This window comes from Lycorma delicatula, chromosome 2 (assembly GCF_047948215.1).
Source record: "Lycorma delicatula isolate Av1 chromosome 2, ASM4794821v1, whole genome shotgun sequence".
Classification (NCBI taxonomy): domain Eukaryota; kingdom Metazoa; phylum Arthropoda; class Insecta; order Hemiptera; family Fulgoridae; genus Lycorma; species Lycorma delicatula.
The window spans coordinates 219,612,824-219,638,707 of record NC_134456.1 but is presented as its reverse complement, the minus strand read 5'-3'; the positions used below and the strand labels follow the sequence as shown (position 1 = coordinate 219,638,707).

At 30.6% G+C, this 25,884-nt stretch overlaps 1 protein-coding gene across 1 annotated transcript in view; it reads right to left on the bottom strand.

Annotated features, from left to right (window-relative positions):
* LOC142320069 (hydrocephalus-inducing protein homolog) overlaps positions 1-25,884 on the bottom strand; it is a 60,097-nt gene that overhangs the window by 16,532 nt on the left and 17,681 nt on the right. Inside the window, exons 4-9 of the mRNA XM_075357745.1 lie at positions 25,399-25,563; positions 19,997-20,233; positions 17,364-17,570; positions 9,615-9,624; positions 4,037-4,527; positions 675-778 (exon numbers count right to left, since the gene is read on the bottom strand). Of these exons, the coding sequence (XP_075213860.1) occupies positions 675-778; positions 4,037-4,527; positions 9,615-9,624; positions 17,364-17,570; positions 19,997-20,233; positions 25,399-25,563 (1,214 nt within the window). The remainder of the gene's footprint in view (positions 1-674; positions 779-4,036; positions 4,528-9,614; positions 9,625-17,363; positions 17,571-19,996; positions 20,234-25,398; positions 25,564-25,884) is intronic.

The following is a 25,884-nucleotide window of genomic DNA, read 5'->3' as shown; positions in this document are numbered from 1 at the left end:
CATACAGTGCAGCGCTATCCAACCTATTAGACCTTCAGGAAGTTTACAGCAAATGATTCAGATTTGTTTAACATAATTTGTAAAGCCAGAGTGTTGACAGAAAACAGAGTAGTTGAAAGTAAAGGTTCACTACAAAAAAAATAACCAATTTTTTTCTTATAATAAAGACTGAATTACATAATGAACAGTAATAAAGTAGATTTAGTTTAATTTAAACTATGTTTACTTATTAAAGTGTATTAATTTAAGGTACTGAAATTCATTATTCTTCAAAATTATCAGTTCCTAAATTTAAGATTTTTTAAATTAAAATACGAAAACTGTTCTACAATCCAGTATACTGTTCTGTACGTGCTAACATAAGATGGGAATTTTATAAACAAACCATTGTACAATTCACTGCTGAAAATGAAATGGAGTTCTGGTAAGTACACTAGCATATTTTTTCTTTTTAATTGTATAGTCCCTGTATTCACAATGGAAAATATTTCCGGTCCTGTGAAATTCCATTAACTCAGGTTTTAATGTAGTAATATATCAGATTTATTTTTATGGATGAAAAATGTAGTTTAAATTAGTACTCGATTTTATTTAAAAATGTATTAATATAAAGAAACACAGATATTTTTTTATATGTAACTTCCATCAGGTTAGTTTGGAGAAAAATAACTTACCTAGCAGTTATGACAGTTTCTTGGTCATCAGTAACTTTATTTTCAAATTCAGTGACACTGCCTTCTGAAATTTCTACTTTTGTTAAGTTGCATATTAAATAAACCTGAAAGTATAAAATAAATATCAAGGATTCACATAACTTTAAATTATATATCATTCATTATATTGTAAATTCCTTTTATATTGTATTATTTAACTTTCACCTATAAATAATTGTGAAGTACAGACTACATTGTCTGTGAATACTTTAGTTGAAGTCAGAATTTTTATGTAATCTACCAGGATTTCATTCAATTACATAAATATTCTCTTCAAAAAAATTTCTGATATGAAAAAAATAAACAGTGGATAGGCAAGTAGTTCTTTAACATGACAAGGGTGAATTTGTTCTTTTAGAAGGTCAAAGAAATCTCTTAAGCTTATCATATTAAAGAGAGTTTGAATGTAAAAGCCAGTTTGGGATTTCCTTGACTTCTGTACACTTATGTCTTTGCATACCTAGAGATCAATGATTCTGCAGAAATCCAGGGTCTTTTCAATCACCTGTGCTACAGTTATATTTATAACAGTTACATCATTTCTACCAACCACGAAGACATGAACTTTTTAGTTATGTCATAGCAAACCACAATACTTGCTCCAAACTTAAAAAATGTTTATTCAACAGTTGCCACAAAAACCTTTTTTTGTTTCTATATACTGAAAGAATTTCAGGAAGAAGTTTTCATTTATCTGCGCAGTCTTCAGTATTATCTTGATTTATAAATCTGGTTGAAGCACAGTTTTTAAACTAACTTTAGAGGAATCTATGAACAAGTGCCATCCTGTTGGGTTATGTTCATTACAAAGTGTCTCCATAAGAGAAGAAATGCCATTACAAAACACTGGGACATATTCTTCAGAAAAATAGTCTTTAAGTTCAGAATGATGATTATGATAAGTATATAACATTGTATTCTTTTGAAGAAGATTGCATACTTTTAGCTGGGAAGCAAACATTTCAGACTGTCTTTTGGATAACTTTAAATCTCATATGAGATCGTTAAGATTTTCTTGAGTCAGTAAATGAGGCTCAGATCAACTGGTTTTGTTCAAAATTTGTATCACCAGAATCTGTTTCTTTATCTTCTTTACTTCCATCAGACTCTGAGTTCTCTTCATCTAATGTCACATGATCTGGAGGCTTTGGTATGGGCAATTCTTCGCAGTGTGGAACTGGTCTCATTGCAGATTGCAAGTTAGGGTACACCACTCTATGTTTTGATTTTGACGTAGTCCCTTTAATATTTGTTAAGTAGAAATAACAGTCAGAATCTTTGGGTTCCCTCCAAATCATAGGGATAGCAAATGGCATATGGTGTGTGCCTTTTTTCCATGTAGTGAGAAGCCTAGAATACAATAAACAACATATGTGGGGCCCACGCCCTTGTTTGGTCTCAGACTTTACACCCAAAATAAAGTTCATAACACTTTTTTACTGATGATCCCAATGGAAGGAATATTTATGGGTCCATAAATATGATCACTAATGCATGATGATAAGTTTGAGGAATTACTGAATCCACTGGAGAAAGCAGCTTGGCAAGCATTCAAAAATGTTACTCAGAGTTTTTAGGGAAATTGAAAGGTGGAAAATTACCATGAAATCGTCAACGATCTTATAACATCTTATAAAAATTTGGATTGTAATATGTTCTTAAAACTACACTTCCTGCACTTGCACCTAGATTTCTTCCTGGAAAATCTTGGTGCAGTGAACGATGAACACGGGAAACACTTTCATCAGCAGATTTCAGTTATAGAAAAGAGGTATCAAGGCAAATGGAATCCTAATATGCTGGCCGATTATTGTTGGACTATCAAGAGGAATGCTCCACAGGCGAAATATAGTTGAAAATCATTTCTTACTTCAAGGCGAGACAAATGTTTGAATATTGTGTAGTTAAGAATGCAGAAAGTATTAAAATGTTTGAAATTATAAATATCTGTCTCTCAGAAACCTTGCATGATGGGGAAAGACCAATATCATATTTGAATTCAAGAGAAAAAGTACTATCAGAATCACATGTTTTTCTTCCTGAGACAAAAAAAGTCTCTTTTGTTCTCGTATTACATATCCATATGTCAAAATGGTACAAGTTAGGTTCTATATATTAACCAGCAATACTAAGACATTTTCAAAACTTCCTGTTTCCTTGAGACTCCTTGTAAATCTTTTTAATAGCTGACAACAAATAGATTTACAAATCAAGATGATACTGAAGACTGCATACGTAAATGAAAACTTCTTCCTGAGATTCTTTCAGTACATAGAAACGAAAAAAGGTTTTTGTGGCAACTGTTGAATAAACTTTCATTAAGTTTGGAGCAAGTATTGGTGGTTTGCTATGACATAACTAAAAAGTTCATGTCTTCATGGTAGAAATGGTGTGTTGTTATAAATGTAACTGCAGCACAGGCGATTGAAAAAAACTCTTAATTTCTACAGCATCATTGATCACTAGGTTTGCTAAGACATAAGCGTACAGAAGTCAAGGAAATCCCAAACTTGCTTTTACATTCAAACATTAAGGGAAATGTTAAAAAGTTAATTAATTTAATTTAATTAAAGAAACATAATTGTTTTTAATATAACCACATACTTTATTATACAAATTAAAATGCCATGCACACTAATATAGGAAACGTAGATTTTTATTTCTCAAAGTAATTTATAAATTACATTTTAGAGAGCTCAGCTTTTTTTATCCAGAATATGAAAAATAACACTTATACGAACTTAACTATCAGATATGACTATGCAACAGAAGGAGGTAAGTTATTCAGGTAAAAGAACAGGATAATATTACATGTTAATTGCTTTTGATAATATTACTGACAAGCTTTAGTAACTAATCATGAGCGGCAATGATTAATCACTAAATTTATTTGGGAAATAACTATTTTAACAAATGGGATTTAAAGCAGGTAGGAATGATTCATATGGTTTTTATAGCGCAAAATAAGCAGATGAAACTATTATTATATAATAACTAAGATGATCTTAACATTCTTATTCCTGAAATTCCTGCATTTAGTTATTGGATAAATGTATTGCACGTTCACATCAAACTCATCACACAGCAGTTAGCAGGCTGATGTATTTAATTCACCCCAACAATTCAAACTTCACAAATAATTATGTTTTATTCTAATTTCATTCATAATAAAACAAAAATAATCCTATTACTTAAAATGAAAAAAACCTGAATGAGTAACAAAAAATTGTTGTAATACGGACTCTCATAATGAGCTGTACTACTATAACTATTTACTGTATTTAGATACTTTCTAGACTAAAACGCTAATTGAAAATACTTACTACAAAATCAGGTAATTTTGATTCATCAGAAACAAAGTTAATTAACAGCTCTGCAAAATCCCCTGGTGCAATAAAACCCATTCGTGGAGAAATTGTAAAACCTTCCTTCTCATTCCATTCATATCGATAAACAGAAGTTGCAGAAATGTTTAACATTTTCAAGGTTCTTTCTTTAGGAAAAGAAATGTAACAGTATCCTAAATTATAACAGTAACAAGAAATTACTGTAAATTGACTAAATAATTCTTGTAAGCTTTCTTTAGTCATCAGTTTAGCCATTTCTTTTAGGGTTAATCTTTCGATGTCAAATATTACATCATCCATATAACCACAACCGATAAAAATAACACTAAGATTTTCATATGGATTGCCAGCAATATGCAACTTGATTTCACACCTGTACGTCTTAACAGAAATTGGAGTAAACATAACTGAAAATTCTGCAACTGAATTTGGTTGTAGAACTACCAATGTTGTATGTTGCATTCCCACTGAAAAAAAAAGAATTTAATCAGTCAAAATTATAGAACTTTAGGCACAATGGTACTTTTCTGCTAACAAATGTTCAACTGTATATTTCAGTTGTTTAATGTTTTCCCATATCGTTTACAAAAACAAACACAAAATATGTTTTTAAATAAATTTATAAGAGTAGGAGGCCAAGAAGCGCTATATCATATTGTTTTGAATGAGTTAATGTCTGGTTCCAACTTTGAATGCTGTAGAATCTCTCATTGTTATTTTGACTTAAGATGATGAATACCAAGAAAAGTGAACAACTGTATATTGTTGTACCTTGGTAAAGAGATTGTTTAGTTCCACTTTGAAAAATTGCAGCACAACAATTATTTTTTGGAAAATTACTGCATGTTATTGCACATAAATAAATTCAGAAACTGTTTTTTTAAATATGGATGTATTTTATATACCATACAAAAATTGAAACCTAGAAAGTTAACTGATCAGAAAATAAAATTTAAAAATATCTCTTATATGATACGTAACTCAAAGGTATAGCAATCTAAAGAAACAACACTTAAGAGATGTCTAGGCTAAGATGTAAAATAATAAACTTTATATCTTATATTCTAATTGCTTTCTAACATCAAGGATACCGCAGAAATTTATTCTTAAACTGGAACAGTGAGAAGTAAAGGAAAGTATCAGTGATCAAAGACATAATTTTAATAAACTGATTGTGAATAGTGAAACAAAGCAATGTGGGAAGCTTTTTAAGAGCAAATGTTAGAATTTTTTACTGATTAATAATCACAGGTAAATAAGTTTGAAAAAGAACAATTAAAAAAAATAACTTTATAGATGTAAAATTCAAAGACGTATTACAGTTAAAAAAATATATACATAAAATAAAATATTCAACAGTACAGTAACAAAAGAGAAAAAATAATTAAGATAGTCTTATCTCTATTCAAAGAATATGATTTGAAGATCTCTTGTTATAACAGCTGTCATAATAATTACATATACAGATGAAAATGTTTAGCACTCTAAAAATGTTCAATAATCCCTGTTATTATATCAAATCTAACCTAAGACCCTTCATATTATAACAAGGCCAGTACTAAAGTCAACCTGAAGTATAAATTATCCATAATATGAACAGATTACAACAAAATTAAATAATATCCTATGTATAAGTAATTGGTCCAAACGGCAAGTTTCTTTATGACTTACAACACTCTAAATAAGGCAAACAACCCAGGAGTTATGATATAAGGCTATTTGTTTTTTGTTCTTTTTAGAAATATATAATGAAGCATCAGCACACAAATGTATATAAGCAACAAGGAATTGAAATAAAACAAAAATGGTTTACTTTTATTCTGAGAACAGAAGATCAACAATACTCATGCCGATTAAGAGGCTAGCCAATCAGTAGATTTCCTGATTTGGCTTATTATGAGTATAGTTAACATCATGCAGCTTAACATTATGGTGCTTAAAAATAAATAAACCTATGATCAATATAGCTCTTTACATGTACTAATAGAGAACTACTATCATATTTTATTAATAGATTTAAATAGTATCTTATATGACTGTAGTCTGATGAACACATAAAAAATAAATGAAAGATTATTAAATATTAAACGGACTCACTTTCACTTTTAAAGGGTTTTAGTAGCAAATTATGGCCAACATTTCTCCAGTGAAATACATAATTGGAATCCCATTGAAAAGAGCTGATAATTAGCTCTAAAAGACTTTTGAAAGAAAAAATTTCCATAAATTTGAAAATGGATTGCTTTAATTTAATCATTTAAAAAATTTTTTTTTTTTTAAACTGTTCAACAAAAGATAATTAATCTAATGAGAAAAAAAATTGCCAGATTAATATTTAATGATGGTAGCAATAATCGAAAAATAATTTAAAAACATATTAAGTTATAAAAATGATCTTATCATAGCAGATCTAATCCATTTCACCTCAGTGAATCACAATCATGTAAAAATGATGAATGATTTTGCAGGGATGATTTAATTTACAGTGATACTATCAATTATTTCTAAAACACCAGCATACTCATATATACATGAGATGCTGCCCAAAAGTTAAACTTACTAACTTAGTAACCCTTAAAAATAAACTTACTAACCCTTAATTTGACACCAGCTTCAAAATTTAAGCTATTTTAAAAGTCTAATTTTTTACTTTTCACGAGTTTTTGTCATTTTTAAAATTGCTATTTTATATTTTTTTTAATTTTAAAATTTGGATGAACTTAAAAAATCATTAACCTTATAAAACAACCTGTTTACATTAAATGTAAATATAAGAGTCACTGCTTAATTAAAATAGAACAAAACAAATAAATAAAATGCAGAAAAAAAACTACAAAGACTGCAACTAAGTGTAAGCTACAGCTTTCTGGAATGCAGGGAATATGAAATAAGCATTAAGAATATTAACTTTGTAATATTTTAACTTTTGTATCACAAAGATACTGAAATTACAGAATTACAAAAGTATACTTAAGTACTAATTATGAGATTACTGCTAGTAAGCAGTCTTCTTCAGTGACACTAGAGAGCTGCTGATTTATACTGTCAGTTTTAAACTGATATTATTGGAGGCAGTTATTAATTTTTTTTTAATTAGCAAGATGTACGAGGTGTGTAAGAAAAGTAATGAGGTTGGTAACACTGCGAGCGATCTGGCAACGTTGTGTCTACCGGTCTGTGCCAGACCGGTTTGTTCATCCCTTCCACATGCTCAGTAAGAGTTTCAACCCCGTTCAGCCATCACATTATTTTTGTCAGTGCCATCAGTGAAGTTGTGTTTTTGCTGTGCGTTACGAAAATGGAGCATCAGCATTTAGAGCAACGTTGTGCAATCAAGTTTTGTGTTAAACTTGGGGAATCCACGAGTGTGATCTTTAAAAAGTTGAAACAGGCCTATGGGGAACTTGTGCTCTTATCAAGAGCACAAGTTTTCTGCTGTCACAAATCATTTGGAAGGCTGAGAACATGTTGAAGATCAACCTTGCTCAGGGAGACACCTTCAACTTCAAAATCTGATGAAAACGTTGAGCGTATGAGGGTTATTGTGAGATCAGACCATCGTTTAACAATAAGGATGATGAGTGAAAAGTTAAATTTAAACACTTTCACCGTACAACAAATTTTGACAGACGATTTGGACATTCGAAAGGTTTGTGCGAAATTGGTGCTGAAAAACCTCACAATGGAACAGAAGGACAATCGAAGAAACGTGTGTTGATTTTCTTGAGAGGATTGACAATGACCAAGAATTCTTTAATCGTGTGATCACAGGTGATGAATCCTAGATATTTGAATACAATCCTGAAACAAAGTGGCAAAGCGAGATGACAGAGTGGCACACTCTGTCATCTCCTCAACTGGAAAAATGTTGAATGAGCAAATCAAAGATCAAAACCATGCTGATTTGCTTTTTTGACAGTAGGGGTATCGTGCATAAAGAATTTTTTCCTCCAGGACAAACTGTCAACCAAGTGTTTTTCAAAGGTGTCCTTGAAAGGCTCAGGAAAAGAATGATTTGCATGAGACGAGGCACTGCAGACAAGTGAATGCTTCATCATGACAATGCCCTGTGTCACGTGGCCATTTCGATCACAGAATTTTTGACCTCAAAATGCATTCCCTACGGTTCTTCAACCCCCTATTCACCTGATTTGAGTCCTTGTGACTTTTTCCTTTTCCCAAAATTGAAACATGTCTTAAAAAGATGTCATTTTGGAACTCTGGATAACATTCAAAAGATTGTGACTGACCAGTTAAAAGCCCTACCAGTTGAAGCCTTCCAGCGCTGCTACCAGGAGTGGGAACAATGACTTTGCCGATATATAGCTGCCCAAGGGAACTACTTTGAAGGGGATAATATTGTTGTTTGAAAAAAATAAAAACTTTGGTAAGTAAAAAGTCAGTCTCATTACATTTGTCACACACCTTTTATATTTACGATGTCATTGATAAGGGTATGTATTTGATGCAAATTTTACCTATTTATTAAGTTTACTAAATGGAAAACTCCACAACACTAATGTATAGCGTTAACAGCAAGATGAAGGTGATAACACTTAAAAAATAATTAAATATTGTAAACAACTCAATTTCAACTAAACTGAATTTATGAAAAAAAATATTTTAGTTTTAGCTATTACAATTTAAAAAATAATCAAATTTATAATTTTGAAATTATCTCTTGCAGCTAATAATGTATTCCAATTAACATGATAGATGTTGGTCCCACATCTAAAGCAACTTGGATACAATCTTAAAAAAAAAAACAGATGTGAAGAAAGAGTTATTGCCTAATTAAATGGTTTCTGTACACTACTGCAAATAACAATGATTGGAATCACCACTTGGCTGAATAATAGCTCACAGATTGCATGTTTTAGTTTATTCCCTTAGCAGTTAGGCAATAATAATTCAGCCTATGGGCAGATACTCTCACGGCACTCCTCAAAGCTGCTCTACTCTCTAATCACTTCTTTTTTTTTAAACCTTCTATCAAATTTAAGACAGTAAATTATTTCCTTCCCTTTGTTTCCTCCATTTAACATTCCCTCAAATGGCCAGTAGATTCTTTTTATTTTTTTAATGTTTTCCAACAACTTTCTTTTTTCCAATTCATACCGTTTCATGACTTAAAAAATAAAAAAATTAGCTAGTACAGTTTTCTGAAAAATGCAGGGCTTAGTTGACTGCTTCAGAAAACTCATATTTGTTGGAAATAGGCTAGTACAGATGTATTAATAAAAAATGTATTTATTTATAAACCATAATAAGTACTAAAAGTTACTAAAATTGAATTTTAAGTTAATATATAATAAGGTAAAAATAAGTTAATCATGCCTTTGTCATCCTGTAATTTAATAAATTTGAGTGTTTCTGAAGTAGGTGAAAGAGAAAAAACGTTTTCTTCATTTTCATACAATTCCAGCATTACCTAAAACAAATTATGAGTCAAGATGGTTGGAAAATATGAGGAAGAGCACTTAAGATCTGTTTCATAATTCTACTTTTTAATTACAATTAAGCAGAGATCAGCATCACTTCCAAGAAGACATACCTTGCTTTTTCTGTTGTGAATAAAATAGTAATAAAAATGGTAAATTAAAAAAAAAATTAATTCGTCTAAGTTTTCTTTTTTTTAATGAATAAAATCAATTACATTAAAGATATTAATAATACATTTTTAAAATTTATGTTCTGTTCAGTAGGTAGGAACTTTCAAATGGCTATTTACTTCTTTCATCTAATCTGTACTTCGGTACTTCCTTATCGCCCAGCTTTCTGCTCTTTATACAAAACAACACGCAATCCCACTGATTCAAACTGTTCACAATATTCCTTTTGTTGTTTGTTCTTTTCTGTGACTTCGTGTAGCAACCACTGCTGATGGATTTTATGGTAGCCCAGTTGTGCTATAGTATATCCTTTCATTCTTTCAATATGTCTATCCAGATGATGATGCATTGTTCTATTATGCGATGGTAATTTTGAATCAATTCATCCACTTTATTTTAGTGTGTTTTATACCAGGTATGTAAATATGAAACCGGAATTTGCCCAAAGATGGCCCTAGCTGTCAATGTAGTTACTGTCAAACTGCATCATTGGTGCAGTTTTCTTTCTTTGACAGCGAACAAACATTTTCAACTCACAACAATACAAGTTTCATACAACAGCATAGTTTTAATTAGCGCTGAACATGTCAAGTTTTGTACCTACAAACTACGATTTGCAAACAGCATTGATTTTCTGTTACCATTTAAAGAAAACTGCTGCAGAATCACATCAAATGCTTTTTGAAGCTTACGGTGAGCATGCTCTTAGTAAATCACAATGCTTTGGGCGGTTTAAAAAATTCAAAAGTGTGATTTTGACATGAGAAACGAAGAATGTGGAAGACCACCGAAAAAGTTTGAAAACAGTGAATTGCAAACATTGTTGGATGAGGATGATGCTCAAACGCAACAACAACTTGCAGATCAATTAAATTTAACACGAGAAGCCGTCTCCATACGTTTGAAAGCTACAGGAAAGATTCAGAAGATGGGAAAATGTGTTCCACATGAACTGAATGAAAGACAGCAGGAAAACTGAAAAACCACTTGCAAAATGCTGCTCAACAGTTATAAAAGAAAGTCATTTCTTCTCAAATTGTGATGGGTAATGAAAAATGAATATATTTTGAGAATCCTAAGCGTAAAAGATAATGGGTAACTCCAGGTGAACCATTGTGATTTCAACGCCAAGTTGCTATGGAAAGAAGACAATGCTCTGTGTTTGGTGAGATCAGAAGGGTGTAATATATTATGAGCTGGTAAAACCTGGTGAAACCATTAATACTGATCGCTGCCGAAAACAAATTATTGATTTGAATCAAGGATTGCATGAAAAACAACCAGAATATCAAAAAAGGCAACACAAGGTGATTTTGTTTCATGATAATGCACCATCACAAACAGCAAGACTGGTCAAGGAAATGATTTGAGGCATTCAGTTAAGAAATACTATTGCATGTGGCTACTCACCAGACTTGGCTCCATTTGACTACTGTTTATTTGCATCAACGGGACACACACATGCTGAGCCGTGCTTCACTTCTTATGAAAATGTACGAAAATGGCTCGGTGACTGATCTGCCTCAAAAGGGCAACAGTGTTTTAGCCGTGGCATTCATAAATTGTCAGAGAGATGGGAAAAATGTATAGCTATGTATGGACAATATTTCAAATGAAATATTTTTTATCATTTTCATACAATAAACATGTATTTTCTATACAAAAATTTCAGTTTCACATTTATACACCTACTACATCACACAAACTGATTGGCTACTATCAGATTCATCATCAATATTTGCTTTACTTGCTTCTGATGCACAAAATTCTATTGCCCATCTGCAGACAGTTTCATCATCAAAAATGTTTTTTTTTTTTTTTTTAATTTTGATGAATTTCACTGGTGTTCACCTTTTCCACTGTTAAAAATTCAACCACTGAACTGTTTTAGATGCGTTGACATACAACAGGTATACTCAACTCCATAACAGTGGTGACTGACAGAAAATGAGGAGGGGGTTGTGGATGTTAGTAGTTGGGGAATGAAACAACAAGATGGCAGCACTTTTTGCTTTGTGTGAAACTTTTTCTCCTGTTCCACGCTGAAACAGGAGAAAAATTTAATCTTCATTTGTATCATCAATTGTCTAATTAAATGTTAACATTAAGTTGGAGATGCCATCCAAGTCATGAGTAATTTTTGTGACATACTCATAAAAACACTCAATCACAAACACACCTAAACTAACCACCATTCTTTACAAATAACACTCACTGGAGAAATATTTATGACGAGTACAATAATAATTAGCAACATAATACTGATCTGATTTGAGATCAGGATTACAAACAATTAGCATTTACTGTCATTCTATGCTTTTTTACTGATCCCAAAATCCTGTCTAACATTACCTGTGCCTCCTCTTTAAATACATTTCCAAATAACATAATTAAGAAAACCATCAATTAAGAGAACCCACTACCTAACCAGAACACTAATTTCATAATATCCAAATGCCTCAATCAAGGATATCCTCCTCCATTTTAGAAACAAAACTGAATAACTCTGACGAGAGCAGACAACCCACCATCACTCCTTTTCTGTAGTTAAAGATTTCTGTATAATGCTGCTTTTACGTCTCTATGAACAGATTGCTTTTGTGTCTGCATATAATCTTTTACTAGGGAATTTCTGGTCCAAATCCATATGTTAAACACTAATTACATTAGTCCTTTGTTTGCTGAGTTAGTTGGTTTAAAATCTGTAAAGTCACAGTACGAGGTAGAATAAAAAAAAAGAGAAATTTTATTAAAAAAAAAACTATTTATTCAATCTTCAATGTTTAACCTGCTCTCTTCAAGGTATTCATTCTACATATTATACACTTATGTCAAGTTGCTTTCAGTTTAAAAAACACTGGTGAAATGCCTCTTTGGGCATTGCCTTAACCTTGGGTTGTGATTTTGCCTTTATTTCAAATATATTTGAAAAACACTGATCCTTGAGCGTTCCTTTAAGATTGAGAAATAAGAAAAAGTCACAGGGGGCCATGTCTGGAGAATAGGATAGTTTTGCCATCAGAATGGTGTTATGTTTTGGCAAGAATTGTTGGATAACTACAGCGGTCTGTGCCAGTGTGTTGTCATGATGTAAAATCTACAAGTTGTCTCTCCAAAGTTAAGGTCATTTTTCGTGGATTGCCTCACAAAGATTGCGCAAAACTTCTACGTAGTATTTACTCCTTGTTGACAGTATGATCTTGCAGTAGGAATTCATGATGAATAATTCCATTATATTCTAAGAAAATGATTAGACGAACCCTCACATTAGACTGGATTTGACATGCTTTTTTGGTTTTGGATCTTCAGAACATTTCCATTGGGACAATTCAGTTTGTACTTCAATTTTGTCTAAAATTTAGCAATTTCTGAACAAATTTGGCTGCCACTCATTTCATATTCAGAACATCAGAAAAAATTGCTTCACATAAGCCATATGAAATTCCAATTTCTTATCTTAACCTCTCTAATGGTGATTCTGTGATTAGCAAGCACAATCACTTTAACTTTTGATATTTCACATCAATGATTGATGTGCTAGGACACTCAGACTTCCTTTCAACTTTGATGTTTTCTCAGCCTTCCTGAAAGCATTTGTACCAGTTATAAATTCATGGTTATGACATAGCACTGTCACATTATGTCTTGCTTTTTTTCTTCCCAAACACTAAGTGTTCCAGCTGGCTGAAAATTAATAGGAACATCACTGACAGTACTACCAATATACAGAAAAAAAGATTAACTTAACACGAAACAGAGCGTGCAATTAAAAATTTCTTATTGCTTTTTGATTAAATCTTGCAGTTGTTTCTTTCAGTAATTCCATCTATCTCTACTTAACTGTTCAGCATGAATACCCATCAATTAAGCTTGTTTTTGATGTAAGCTCTGCCTGTTCCTCTTTAATCACATACATTCTCCTTCCTTATTCATCTAAATTCTCATCTATTATTTTAGCTCGAACTTTTAGAAATAACACTATCAGGCTAACATATGAACACAGTTTGGTCATTCTTTTTATTTACTGATACAATCTGAATGAACAATACTTCCAATTCATTATATATGTTTAATTTTATAACTTTAATTTTTAAAACTGTTTAGTGATAAACTAGTCAATTATGTTACTGCTAACTTTTCTATATCTTTTATGAGCTTACTTGGGTCTATCTGTCCATGTTTTCCCTCATTTTAGAGAAGACGTACCATATCTAATTTATCTTTTAGTATACGGATTACATCTTGTTAACTTCCTGTGTTGTCCTTCAGATCCAAGCTCCTTTTTCATTAATTTTGCTCAAATTTATTACAGAAATGTTCTCAAAATGATTCACATTTCTTCAACCCTCTTCTCGTTAAATACCTTCTTGCCAACTGCCAACTGTTGTAACCTGTGGCTTCCATTTTCCTATTATATTCCTGACTATCTTGTATAGTTCCCTTTTCCTCTTTTAAATCATGCATTCATCTATCAATTTCCTCTTAGCTGCACTACTCAACTTACTCGCACCAAAGTTCTAAATCTTTATGTTTTTAATGTTGAAAAACAATTCTCATATGTATCCAATATTTCAAAGTCATCATCCGATGTCATTTTTGTTTTGAACTGTCCCAGTAAATGAAGTGTTTTATTTCATACAACACATCTCTCCTCTTCCTCCACAATTAATGATTTCCAAAAAGTTTTCATTTATTCAACCTACTTTCTATTCTTCTATTGCATTCTTTAGTGAAGCAAAGATCTTAAGGACTTGAATATTTATCTTCTCCAATAGAGCTTTCTATTTCTCATAAGGGTCAAGTTTATTGTAAATTTGTAAAGTATCATCTTTGAGCCAATAATTTAATATTTAGGTTTAGGTGTAAATTTGGTTTACCCCCTATGTAGGGAGGTATACCGAAATGAGACAACTGGCACTAGTTAAGGGATCTTGGAGAGCTGCAACAAACCAGTCAAATGACTGAAGACAAAAAAAAAACCAATCTACTAAGATAAGTACAAATATATATTTAAATTTTGCTACGGTAAAATTTTATATTACCAGCTGGTTTGTTTGGGAGAACACTGGTAACAGCTTTCCTCCTAAATTCCCATCACATCCAAATATTACAACCTCCTTGAATCCTGCTAAACTTTCACATACCTTTGTAGTTAAGTTTCCAATTACAATCGATAAATATTTTACTTTTAAACTAGACATTTTCAAATGTAATTTTTTATGCAGTGTCTACTTTATCATTTTGCATAGGAAGAGTTTAACACACATATCTGATCACAATAACGTTACCACATCTTCCTTTCAGAATTAGTTGTTATTCTGGAGCTGATCATATTATTCCATAAATAACCCTCTTTCACCCTTTTCATTTAGGAAAATTCCCTCTTTGGTCCATGTTGTCTTGTTTTAAGAAAAAATAAATTTATATCCTTCATTAATGTTAATTTTTCCCATAAAAAGCCAGTGAAGTTTAGTATATTCAGTTAGTATTTTTTAATTTGTTTCAACATGAATACAGTTTATTCAACATATTATTATACCAATTTATTCAGTTTATTCACACTGCTGCTGAAATAGTCTTGATAAACCATGCTATTCTGTCAACCTTTCCTAACATTCCTAGAGAGACAGGAGCAATGGATAATTCAAGATAATTCAAATAAAATAGCCTCTTTTTCTCATTTTTATCTGACTTCCCAGTGTATGGTTTCATAGGCTAGTATTTCTTGTGATTGTTTACTAGGAGCCAATCTCTAATCTCTCAGTTAATGGAAAGAATGTTTAGATGGAGGTTAGAGACGCACCGAGTTGGTCTAGGGTGAACACATCTTTGCAAATCAGCTTTCGAAGTTGAGAGTTCCAATGTTCAAATCCTACTAAAGGTAGTTACTTTTGTACAGATCTGAATACTAGATCGTGGATACCAGTGTTCTTTGGTGGTTGGGTTTCAATTAACCACTCATCTCAAAAATTATCAACCTTTTTTCTTTTTTTTTCCTGTTTAGCCTCCGGGAATTACCGTTCAGATATTACTTCAGAGGATGAATGAGGATGATATGTAGTATATGAGTGTAAATGAAGTGTAGTCTTGTACAGTCTCAATTCAACCATTCCTGAGATGTGTGGTTAATTGAAAGCCAACCACCAAAGAAAACTGTTATCCACGATTTAGTATTCAAATCTATATGAAAGAAACTACCTTTACTAAGGAAACTTGAACGCTGGAACTCTTGATTTCCAAATCAGCTGATTTGGGAAGACGTGTTCACCACTAGATCAACCTGGTGGGTTCGGAAATGATCGACCTGAGATTGTACAAGACTACATTTCATTTACAAGATAATAAATACTAGAAGGATGCTGATCAGGCACCCATTTGATAGGCTCTTTTAACCAGATGTAGATTTTCCAGTAGAATCCTTTATGTCTTGCAACCAGCAGAGATTGCAACAACTTATTAATAAATGTTTAAATTTATAAATAATAATTTACAAAATTAACCCAAAAAATAATTTTTTTCCTGATTATGTTGAATAACTCAATAGAATGGCTTAGCAAGTGAGATTCTTATTGTGAATCGTGCAATTAATTTCTTGATATATTCATAATAGAGGAATAACAGTTATTGTTGAGTCAAGTCATAAAAATTTAACCTGAAAAACTCTTAGTCTGTCCCCCCCCAAAAAAAAAAACTGTGTACATAAAAGAACATTAAAATGCAACAGAGGTTGCACTTTGTCTGAACAGGCTATCACTGTCTGATTGAATTTATGTCTTTTAAATAATATACAGAACCACCATTTCATTTACCATTATTGTTTCTAAAATCATGTGATACATTTATTTCTCACATTAATCAACAATGACAGTATGGCTAAATAATTTCCTATATTACATAAAAAACTAAAACATTTCGAGCTTATTTGGTTTTATGCTCCTCAGCTGCACTTTTGGGCATTTACATAACTTCCCATCACTCAAATTTCAGACAAACTTCATACTGAATGGTTCTTTAAATTTTTACACCACTACTACACATATACATCACTACTGATCACAGACAGTCACTAAATGTGCATGGTATTATCATGAATGTTTTCATGTTTCTCATTACACTGCCTGATCCATTTCTAATCACTGTTCTAATTTTTTTTTTAATCAGAAATTACTTATATGAAATACTGAATGAATTATTTACAACAGAAAATACAGTCATGTAAGGGAGATTTGAACAAAATAATGGGTCCAAAATAAATCTAAAGAAAACTTTAGACTGCTTTTACAAAACACAAGAATCATGCTACTTCCAGCAATATTTACTCCTACTGATAATAGAAATTTGATTTATTAGGTTTCTTAGTTTAAATTGAGATTATTTATAAAATTAATATGATTAATATTATCAACTTTTAAAATTAAAAATTGATACAAGATTAATAAAAACAACCATTTTCTTCATTATAATGTTTTCAGTCACTTTGTGGTCATCTTCAGTGACTTACTGCAGTAATTTAGCATGTTTTTGAAAATCATAAATATATAAGATCTCATTTGCTTCAAAATTTAAAACGTGGATAGGTTTGAATAATTTTCAGTGTTAATCACGACGGACAGAACATTACATTCTAATAATGAAAAAAATTAAGTTTGATCCATACAAAATAAAAATAAACAGAAAATAATTTTAATTACTCTGCATGTAACACTTCCTGTGTTCTTGAAGGAGAGTTCCTGATTTGAATATGTATTCAGTAACGTGGGAAGAAACGCAACATTGTCACTTTCTTGATTCAAATTTGGAGGGTTTATTATTTCTATTTGAGGAAAAACACCTTCACCTTGCAATTTTGTGGTCATTATTGTATTACCAGCACTAATTTCAAGTAGTCCATTCATCATCTGTTAAACATAAAAATACAATAAATTGGTACAGAGTTTACTTTGTTATATACAAAATATACAGATTGTTTTATATATACATAGATTGTTATACACAAAATAAACAAATAATAACAATAAATATTGCACTGGCTGGCGCTTGATTTGGTTATTTTATATGTTCGGTATGAGGTTCATGCAATGAATTTTAATCTGCAAGAAATAATTTTATCTATAAAGAGTAGTTAATCTGCAAAAAGTAATAGTTAATTTTAAATAACCACCTCATCTAAGTTTTTATGAATAATTTTGTTAATTCTTAATATTTTTTTCTGTTCTTTATTTACTTTCATAGATTTCAACTATTAATTTTGGCAGTTACGATTTAACAGTATCTTTATATTTATTAATTTTCTTTTAAATACAATCAATTTACATCTGATGACTGATAACTAATATATAGTGAATGATGATGATAGTATATAAAAATCATAATTATTTATCTTTTTTTTTATTATCCTGGTAAAATGATTGTGAATTTAACTATGTGCCATAAAATAAGAAATACACTTTATATTATTATAATTAAAATTTGGTTATCATCTGAAACCCGGATTAAGGTCGGATGGAATACACTTCTACACTCTCTCAGTTCCATGGTTGAACTTTTCTAAGTTGTTATCTCAGAAAATTTAGTAATTTTACAGAACAGAAAAGTATTATAGGCATAAAATAAAATGTATGAAGAAAAGGAGATTAAATATATTGTATCTTAAGGAATACAATTGACTTGTTGAATTATACACTTACAAGAAGAAAGAAACAGAGACATTCATTAGACACACTTTACTGTAACCAGTTTTTCATTCAGATTTCATTTAGATAGATGTCTGGAAATTATTTGATAATTGTGAAATATTAAATCTTATATTTTCTCACAAATATTTTAGTTCACTTTTTCACGATGATCTTATGTACTTCATTGGGAACATTCATTCTGTCTTCTTAAAATAAACAACATGATTTTCAAACTATACACATATTTTGTCTATAAATATTACAAATTTTGTTGAGGATTTCAGCACTAGATTTGCTTTTTTCTGTTAAAAACAAAATTACTACTCATACCTCAAATTTCGCAGGCTGTTAGCACTCACTTCAATTATGTAATGCATGAATACTAATGCAAATATGACTGGACTACAGTTGTCAACACATCACAACTGATACAAATATATGGCAAAATTGAAACAGCTCTCAGATGAAATATGTGCCTCATATATAAATTATATTCTTTGTATTTTAAATGCCAGCAAACATAAAAAAAATTGTTATTCTAGTTAGTGAAATCCAGTTTGACGAAATATATTCAAAATTATTTCTTTCTTTCCATAAAAAATATTTTGTTTTTCTAATTTAATTTATTTAAAATAATGTTTTTTTTTTATTACAGAGGAGGAAAAATGCATTAAGAACCATCAGGGAACTGATGATGTTGTTCCCTGGTGTATGGCACTCCCACTCATTAAAAAACCTAACCTCTGTTCCTAGACAACTAATCCACTTCGGAACTGTTTACCGCTTTACTTTGGGACATTGTCCCCAGATTTGCATTCTCATGCATCTGCTGCTTTTGCTCGCTTATTTTGTCCTGGTTCAATTGTTCCTCATCAATCCAGGTCCTTTTTCTTTCTTCTAACAAATTATTTCTTGTTTCTTTTATTGTATTATGGGTCCAACTTTTATCTGCGCCTTCTGCCATTGGCCTTTAGTCTCTCATGCTTCACTGTACTATGGATGGCCAAATGTAAGTAACTTTTTCAATATCATAAAATCAACTAACTATTGCAACTGAAATGCAATAAAAATATTTGACTTTTTTTTTGTTTGATATCCTTTTATGATTATGATAATTATAATATATTATGTTACCTACAGTACTAACTTGTAAACAGTACAGTTGAATTGCTGATTTTTTAGTTGTTTACATTATTGAAAGGTTTAAACATTCAGAAAAAACTATTTTCTCCTTACCTCTTTACTATTCTCTTTATTCTTTTTAATAGTCTATCTTTTTTAGCTTCTAACCCTACTATTATCATTTTTAATTTTACTTTTTACGACCTACTTCTGCATTAATAAAATAGCTCTGAATCAATTCACTTTTTTTTTTATTATATAAAATATTTCTAAATCCAAATGCAACTTTTATCCTTTAAACAGTTTTTTTTTGTGGTCATGGAACATATTGCCTATCCTATCTTTGTTTAATCTGATGTTTTGCCAACCACAATTTTGTGGATTGTAGTATTTTCAAGAAAACCATTAACTGTGATCAAGGAACTATAACTATATATCATAACAGATATTTAATTTCTTACATGTGGTTAATTCAGAACCTTAATATGTTTAAATTATACATGTGAAGAAACAAACTATTTACTAACTTCCAAATTTACTGGAGAGAATGAAAGTTTGATATGTTTTGTTGAGTATGGACAGATGTTTTCATTAGTTGGAAACACAGAAAAACATGAATTATCACTAGTTATTTTACAAGACACTCCAGTTGTTAACAATTCACTGTTATGAAGATGAAGATCTAAACTTGCTGTCGCACCAACTGTAGTATTGAAAAAAATCAGCTTATTCTGGTTTTTAATATAAAATGATGTCTCCTCCTTCTGATCAAACATAAAAATTATTCTCACTATTATCTTAAAATAAATTAACAAAAAGAAATAATTTCTAATAAACTAAGGAAATTCAAAAAAATTATAATTTAAAAACTAAAAGAACGGTAATCTTCTAAGAGAATTTCTTAATAATAGGAAAAAAGTAGTAGATAAATTATTTGTTGCTGAATAAAATAAACTTTCAATTTAATTTTGCAAAAAATGATATTCCAGTCAAATTTTGAGGAAAATATGGGCTTTTGTAATAATAATTTAAAATAAATCGATTTAAAGTGTGATTCATAAAAAACAGAACAGTTCTGCAGCTTTATCCGTAATTTAAGTCTTAATAATATTATCTTTATCCACAATAAATACATTTTTTTCCTGGATGCATAACAAAGTGTTGTTATCAGTGCGTGGATATGATAACTGAATAGTAAGCAAATAAATATTAAAAAGTAACAATTAAAAATTGATTTTAAAATTAAACAACAGCAATACAAAAACACAGCATAGATAGAAAAATCCTATGAGATATGTTAAAAGCAAATAAAACCACAGTGAATGTAACATTAAAAATGAAATTTAAAAGAATAAAATTACAATCTGTTGTATGCCAAAGGGTGTAAATAGACAATAAAAATTATATGAATAATCAGTTCTTTGAATCCAGATGCACGGCCTTAAGAAATCGTAAGACATTTGATAACATTATAACCTAACATACATTGGATGTTAGCCCCTTAATTTAAACTTTTGATGCAATGCTGCATAACAGACACAGTCCACACGAATGTGATGTACCATTGTGGCAGTCGCAGAGTGCACAGACAGATTCATCGGTCTGATTTATGAGTAAGATTAGTATGCCCTATTTGCAAACGGCAAAGAATAACCTCCTTTCAACAGTTACTCTTGCATGAGGAGCTCCACAGTGTTCTTAACTAGACGAAGTTTATTGTTGATGGTAGCATACCATTCATTTTGCCACTCATCACAAACCACCCTCTTCAGAAAACAGACAAGATTACTCAAAACAAAGTAACTAGTGAAAGGAGTACAAAGAAGCCTCTTTTGCTGCATGATCATAGTTAGGGATCCAGCAGAAGCTCGGTTGTTATGCTGAGTCATTTCAGAGATAACAGGCTCTATATCACAGACAACAGGGTGTCTGGAGTATATGACACTAATCATCTGCAAAGTACTCGTGGAATCTGAACAGACAAATACGTGTCAGAATGTTTGGCAAAGTATATTTAAGGACATGTTAATTGCATATAGGTCTGTGATGAAAACACTGCCAATGCTGGGAAGGCCAAACATATGTTCTATTGCCAACCGCAACTAACAGAATTATTGAATCTATAGCCATCTGTATTAACTACAGCATAAGATTCACGTTATTTACAATATTAAAAAACCTTTTTTGTAAGATAACCAGATTTATGTCCTTTTTTTTTGTATCAACTCAAACTAAAGCAATAATTCATGAGGGAAGACTGCAATGGGGGGGGGGGGGGGGGGTAATAATGTTGAGTAGCAGGAGATAATTGAATATTTAGATATAAGAAAAGCGGATGAGCTCTGATGGCTAGTGGAGCAGTAGATCTTGGCCATTCCTCAAATCAATTAACATGCTGTTTGGGGAATACTGCATCAAAGGTAGTGTTGATTTGGTTGTGTTTTAATGCAAGCTATGTAGGAGCATATCATCTGGTTTTGTCTATTCCAAAAAGATAGATGGCTCACCACTGTCCATTACACTTATCACAGGGCTTGAATGAAACGCAGCTGTAGCAAGATGGATTAATGATTGAAGTATTGAGCATCTTTAGTTTGGTAACCCATGTTACAATAAATACAGAATAGTAACTAAAAATCAGACGTTTAACTTCTTATTTTTTTTCAATTAAACAGTGTAACCTACAATAGTTTTAGATTAAAAATAAAAACACACTTCTGTACTAAGTATATTTTAAGCAAACATTACCAATTAAAGTAAAAGCTTGCTTTTTGTATTTGTGAAACATTGTACCATACTCCACAGTCAGCAATTTTTTAACCTGACAGTGTATTAATCAGAAATTGATATGGATAAACTTAATTAGATCCCCAATGAAGTTAACATAAAAATTTTGTTTATAAATGCATATGAATTTTCTAATGGACACTGAACAGATTTTGCAATGGCACGGAATATCAAGTTGACAGAACCAGAACCACTTTCAAACTTAATAAATTAAATTGTTAATAAACAATTTTAAAGATAAAAAAATGTTGAGTTTTTTTTCTATTTATTTATTCCAACATAACCTTTCTGATACCATCAGATGAATACAGTTTATCAAAACCTATAAAATATGTTTTTGTTTAAATAATAAAGTTGTTTAATGCAAATCTTTTAACAACAAGGCTTTATTCATATTTGGAAATGGGCAAAGTGATATAAAACTAAATCTGGAAAGTATGTTAATTATGAAAGCAATCAGTAGCATAATTCATGTAATTCTGCTTGTAAGCACAAAGACTGTCATGATGAAAAGCATATTTTTCTTTGTTCAGCTGATTAATGACTTTTGTTTTCTCTAGACCACCTTCACCAGTTTCTACACATTGTTTCCACTGTTTTTAGTTTCTGTGTAGAGATGAAACAGTTTCAACAATGATTTGTATTGATGCAAAACTTTATTTCAAGTTTTAAACAACGTGTATACTTGTTATAACAATGTATATATGTTTATAACTTGAACCTGTATGGAACAGAATGCATGTGTCAGGGAATGCTTTATCTCATATTTATTACAGAGCTTGGACATCAGTTCCTTGCTGCTGGGTCTTTCTGTTTACCTGGCAGGTATTTACTTCTAGTGGCAATTATATATTTTATTTTAATTGATTTTAAGATGGAAGGAATTTGGGATTATGTTCTGATCCTTTTTAGATCGTGAGGGTAATAATACATTACTGGGGTTGTTTCCTGTAAAATATTAGTAAAAAATTTGTGTCCTTCTCCTGATGTGATTCCCTTTCAGTCCACCTGGTGAAGGTCTTTTGATCTAGCAGGAATGCACCTGATAAGGCCCTAGTTTCGTGGAGGGTATAGCACTCTCTTCTTAAAAAGATTCACATAAGGTGGCTGGAGGTGGTGCCTGCCTAACTATAGATGAAGGAAGGATAGGGAATCTGGGTCTAGAATGGAGTCTAATATTCTAGTAATCATGTTAACGATTTTTCAACTATCTTGTCAGTTATTAATGCAGCCATCTGTTGTAATTCTTGATAACAATCAAATCTTGCTCATAAAGTTGGAAAAAAGCAGATAGCATGATTTATTAATATTCATCTTATTTTGGTAAATTAGATCTTTTTTATGCACTAATAATGTTATTTTAAGCAATCTCACAATTTTGACAAAATGATACTGGACACTAAATTTATTTAAAAAAATGAAATTATTAGATAAAACAAATCTAATGGTTCAATCATTAACAAGAAATAAATTCTTGCAAAACCTAAATTTTGATAATTTTATACTAAATTTATTTTAAATCCTTCTGCCTGACAGTTTGTTTTCTTTTAAATGAAATGTTTTTAATTTATGGTTAATTTTCTGGCAGATTAATTTACATGTCTTTGAAGTATATATGGTGACTTTATGTACATAATTTTAGGATACTTTCATAGAGTACTGATAGTAAAAGGAGAAATACCATTACTGATTTTCACCAAACAAAGAGCTGATTACATTCTATGATCTTATTTTGTAAATTTAAAATTAACTAAATGATTAAGAATTAAATATAATACATAACAATTAGAAACGATTATTTTTATCAACAAATTGGTGGTTTCTCAACAGAGGCCGAAGATACATTTTTTGCATGTTTTCTAAAGTTGTTTCTAAAAGATTTATATTAAGTTTTGTTCAGCTTTATTCTGTTCTGCAAAATATAAACTAAAAATTAATTTTTAAGTAAAAGTAAAACATCTTAATTTTTAATTGGAAAATATAAAGTCGTACGTTTTAAATAATTTTACTTCATTTTTTCTCTAGTTACATGCAAATTTTATTGTAGATTATCAGGGCAAATGAATTATAGCACTAGGTACAACAAAGCAATTCCAAAAACAGCCACACATACCTATATGGTGATTTGGAAATAGTGTTTATAAGTATTTTAAAAATGTGTGGATAAATCTTAACCCAAAAGATCAACTTGTTTACTGGTTATTTCAAAACCAATTAAGCTATATTTGTAAGCTTTAGCATATAAAACAAGAGACCAAAACTTACATCAATATGTTTGTGTGAAAATAGGCAAAACTACTATTAAAATATTTAAGTATTAAAAGTGGCATATGATGTGAATGTTCTGAAAAATCCAGGTATATATTTGTAGCAAACGATCCCAGATGGGAAGCTAAAAACAAAAACGATGGGTACAAATGTGAATAGAATAAAAGATTTGGTATACTTTGATGGATAATTAAAAGCGCAATTAATTACTGATGCATAGAAATGTGAAAAAAGTGATTTAGTACAAAATTCAGCTTGACGGAAAAGATCTGAATTCTGACATAAAAAAATGGCTTATTCATCATTACTGTCAAGCCATGATATGGTCATTGTGAGAGGGTTTCTATAAAAAAAATTGATTACTGAATGTTAAATCATCTTGGGTATTCAATTGAGAGATTTCTGGTTACTCCTAAAATTACTGTGCTAAAAGGACAAAAATTTTCTTACATCATTGATATCCAGCATATTTTGATACAGAAACCCACAAGCATTCTGGAAAATGAGTTAAGAGATCTGTTTTTAGAAACAGGGACACCATCTAAACCAATGTATAGATCCCACGTTTCACAGTACCAAAGTTTTCAAATGTATTTTTTTAAGGTGCCTTCTGAAAATTAAATTGCAACACTTTGTACATTTTTATCATTAAATAAAGATCATCATCTTGTATTTCTGAATTTCTTATAGATTTTATAAAAGTAAGTGTACTAGATTAAAATTAAATAAATGTTACTACAACAAATTACAATTACATTTATCAAAAGGCTTTCTTTTGATAATCACCATTCTTATCAATATAACAGTGGTAAATGATAAATTACCAAGTAAATGGTTATGTCATTTAGACTGAATGAAGCAATAAAAAACTTACAATTTTCTCAAATGGGATCAAATCGTGAGTACTATCACACAAAGTGGCATCTTGAAATATAAAATCAGTATTTTTGAAATCAATTTGTGAAACAGAACCATGAGCCAAAAGTTTCATCGGTATTCCATTTTTTATTTTACTTTCACTTATTAATATCCGGATATCCTGAAAAAAATTACTATTTGTTTCAAACAAAATCATTATAGATTTAAAAAATAATGAAAATACAGCTCATTAACAATAAAATAAATAAAAAGATTACATGACTGAAAAGAGTTTCTTAAATATTAAAAACTGTACTTAAACTAAAAGATGAACACTTTTTCAATTCTTTAAATTTTAGCCAAACATGAAACAACCACCAACTTTTTAACACTTAATTCAGCCAAAACTTTTAAAAATTAAAAATTTTAAGAAAATGCATGTGTAAGCATTTGCTTAAAACGTTCCACACTGTCATCACTGGCTCACTCAAGTATGTTTACA